At 56.7% G+C, this 2403-nt stretch overlaps 1 protein-coding gene across 1 annotated transcript in view; it reads right to left on the bottom strand.

Moving 5' to 3' along the window:
• Window positions 1–1796: 1796 nt before the first annotated feature.
• Window positions 1797–2403, bottom strand: part of EZH1 (enhancer of zeste 1 polycomb repressive complex 2 subunit) — a 10097-nt gene continuing 9490 nt past the window's right edge. The window contains exons 17-19 of the mRNA XM_009073731.1: window positions 2278–2358; window positions 2091–2175; window positions 1797–1983 (exon numbers count right to left, since the gene is read on the bottom strand). Of these exons, the coding sequence (XP_009071979.1) occupies window positions 1923–1983; window positions 2091–2175; window positions 2278–2358 (227 nt within the window). The 3' untranslated portion in view covers window positions 1797–1922. The remainder of the gene's footprint in view (window positions 1984–2090; window positions 2176–2277; window positions 2359–2403) is intronic.

Here is a 2403-nt window from a genome sequence, read left to right as displayed (position 1 = left end):
CGAGCAATACCCCGCGCCGGCGCCGCGCATGCCGCCACCGCACCTTGCTGAGATGCTGCTTTCATAAGATCAGGTACAAATCCTTTCTACCATTTTTGTTGCTGGGTATTCTACTACACTCTGGTTTTTTTATTCTGTCGGTTTGTATAAAAAACCAAACGGAAGCTCCCGCGGGCGTGACGTTCCGCGTGTCGTGGTACGTGGTCTGTAGTTTGCTACTTCTGTGTACGAAGTGCCGGTCCTGCTGATTACCTCCAGCCCAGGGAAAGCTCCTGTTCACTCGCTGTGTTGTGGTAAGACGACGTTACAGAAATGCATTTATCTACCCAAAGGCCTAGCTCCACTGGGCACTTTATTTTTAAAAAAATCCTCTTCTGTTGAATGAGATGTGAAGATAATCAAATAAAGGCAGAATGACGGCGTTTGACACTACCCAGCCTTTGCCTTAGCAGCAGCCCAGGCAGCTCCTCTCCCCCTGCCCCGGCTCATCCTGAGCCAGAGGAGGGATGCAGGGTGTAGCAAGCCAGGGCTGGAGGCAGCTCAGCCACTGCTGCACACACGTCGTGTCCTGCTCTCCCCACCATGCACCTGTCCCCTCCCCACCCTGAGCTGGTGTGATTCGGGCAGCCAGCAGCACTGGGTGGCTCGTGATCCCCTCTGGGCTCTGGAGAGCCACAGCAGGGTCGGCCAGGCTGAGCCCCGTGGGCAGGGGCAGGCAGGGAAAGGGCCAGTGCTAGCTGCTCGCCAGGGTAACAGAGGCCAGCAAACGGGGAGGGTCTTTCTCTACCACTTTATTAGGACAAAGGCTACAAGCCACGTTATTTAAAGTGCATTATTATTATTATTCACCGTCAACAAACCACAGACACAAGCCTGGCATAGTGCAGATACGGCCAAAGTGGCAGAAGACGCTGAGCCAAGAGCAGGGTCAGGGGAGCCGGGTGGACGGAGGCAGCATGGAGCAGGGCTCACGCAGGTGCTGGGGTACAAGCACTGCTCCAGACAGACCCAAACACCTCCAAGCTCCAGGAGGGTGTCACGAACAGCAGGAAGGATGGACAGACAGCCTGGCCTGCCATAGTGGGGGATGGGGAAGGCATGGTGGGGACTGGGCCAGGGAGGGCAGACCCAGCTCCTCACTGTGTTCATGGACCACGCAGCTCGGAGGGGGCTGTGGGGCCCCAGCCAGTGTCAGGCCAGGGCTCAGACAGGCTCCTTGCGCCATGCTGGGAGTCCAGCCCTGGACACCGGGGTGGAGTACAGAGCCTGCACAGGGAAGAGCCCTCCATCCAGCCTGCCCTGTCCCAGGCTTGGAGCAATGTCCCTGCAAAGGTGCTGATGGACACAGGACACCTGGGATGCCATGCCTGCAGTCTCTCCACCCCGGCATGAAGCACAGGGGCCAGCCACCGGCTGAGTATTAGTTTAAAGTGCTTTTTTCTTTCCTTTTTGCATGGGGTGCTAAGGCCAAACCTCACCATGACAGGGAACATTTCCCCTTTATCCCCATGGCCAGGGGGTCAGAAAGCCCAAAGCCATGTATCCAAGGAGCCTCCTCTGGGTCACCACAGGCAGTGACTGTAACATCGTCTCTACCCAGCTCGGTGGCGTCCCTTCGCAAAGTGACGTGTTGCATAGTGCTGCTCTGCCATCCCCAAGCATCCCTTTGTGCCACTCCAGCCATGGCCAGGCAGTCTCTGTGCCCCAGCCAGCTGGGGCAGAGGGGAAACAGCCACGGACAGCACCTGGGGCCCAGGATTGCTCACACTCCTGCCCTGAGTCTCTCTGGGTGTCTGGATGGAAAGTAGCACTTGTGACACACGCAGCAGCGGGAACAGCAGCAGTCATGTCAGTGTGAAGCAAACATGGCATTGCTTACAAGGTGCAGCAGCGAGGTGTGCCAGGACTGCCTTGCATGGAGCCTAGATGATGTCTGTCTCCCTCTCTATGCCGACATACTTCAGGGCATCTGCCTGGCTGTACCTACAGGACACAAGTCACAGCTGCTGCAGTGACCTCCTGTGCTCCTCACAAACCTGCACAGAAGGTAGGGTCATCCCTGCTGCCCAGTCCCCCACTGCCCAAGGTACCTGTAGTCAAAGAAGAGCTCCTCTCCTGCCTGTATGGCTCTCTTAGCAAAGATGCCAATCCGGTGGTCTCCGTTCACCATCACAACTGCAACCAGAGAGATGACATCAGGGATGTGCAGCCCCAGCTTGGGCCAGAGCTCTCACAGCACCGTGCCCTGCCTAATCTGGCTGGGCAGGGGAAGCTCACCTTTGGCATAGCAATTGGGGTTCACCGAGTGGTTGGCAAAGCGGATTTTATTTCCTTTGCGAGTGGCATCAACAACAAAATCTGTGAATAAAAAAAAAGAAGGAAACTGTGTCCTAAGGCCAGGAC

This window comes from Acanthisitta chloris, unplaced genomic scaffold (assembly GCF_000695815.1).
Source record: "Acanthisitta chloris isolate BGI_N310 unplaced genomic scaffold, ASM69581v1 scaffold43544, whole genome shotgun sequence".
Taxonomy (NCBI): Eukaryota; Metazoa; Chordata; class Aves; order Passeriformes; family Acanthisittidae; genus Acanthisitta; species Acanthisitta chloris.
The sequence above is the reverse complement of the archived record's forward strand: the minus strand, read 5'-3'. Positions and strand labels throughout refer to the sequence as shown.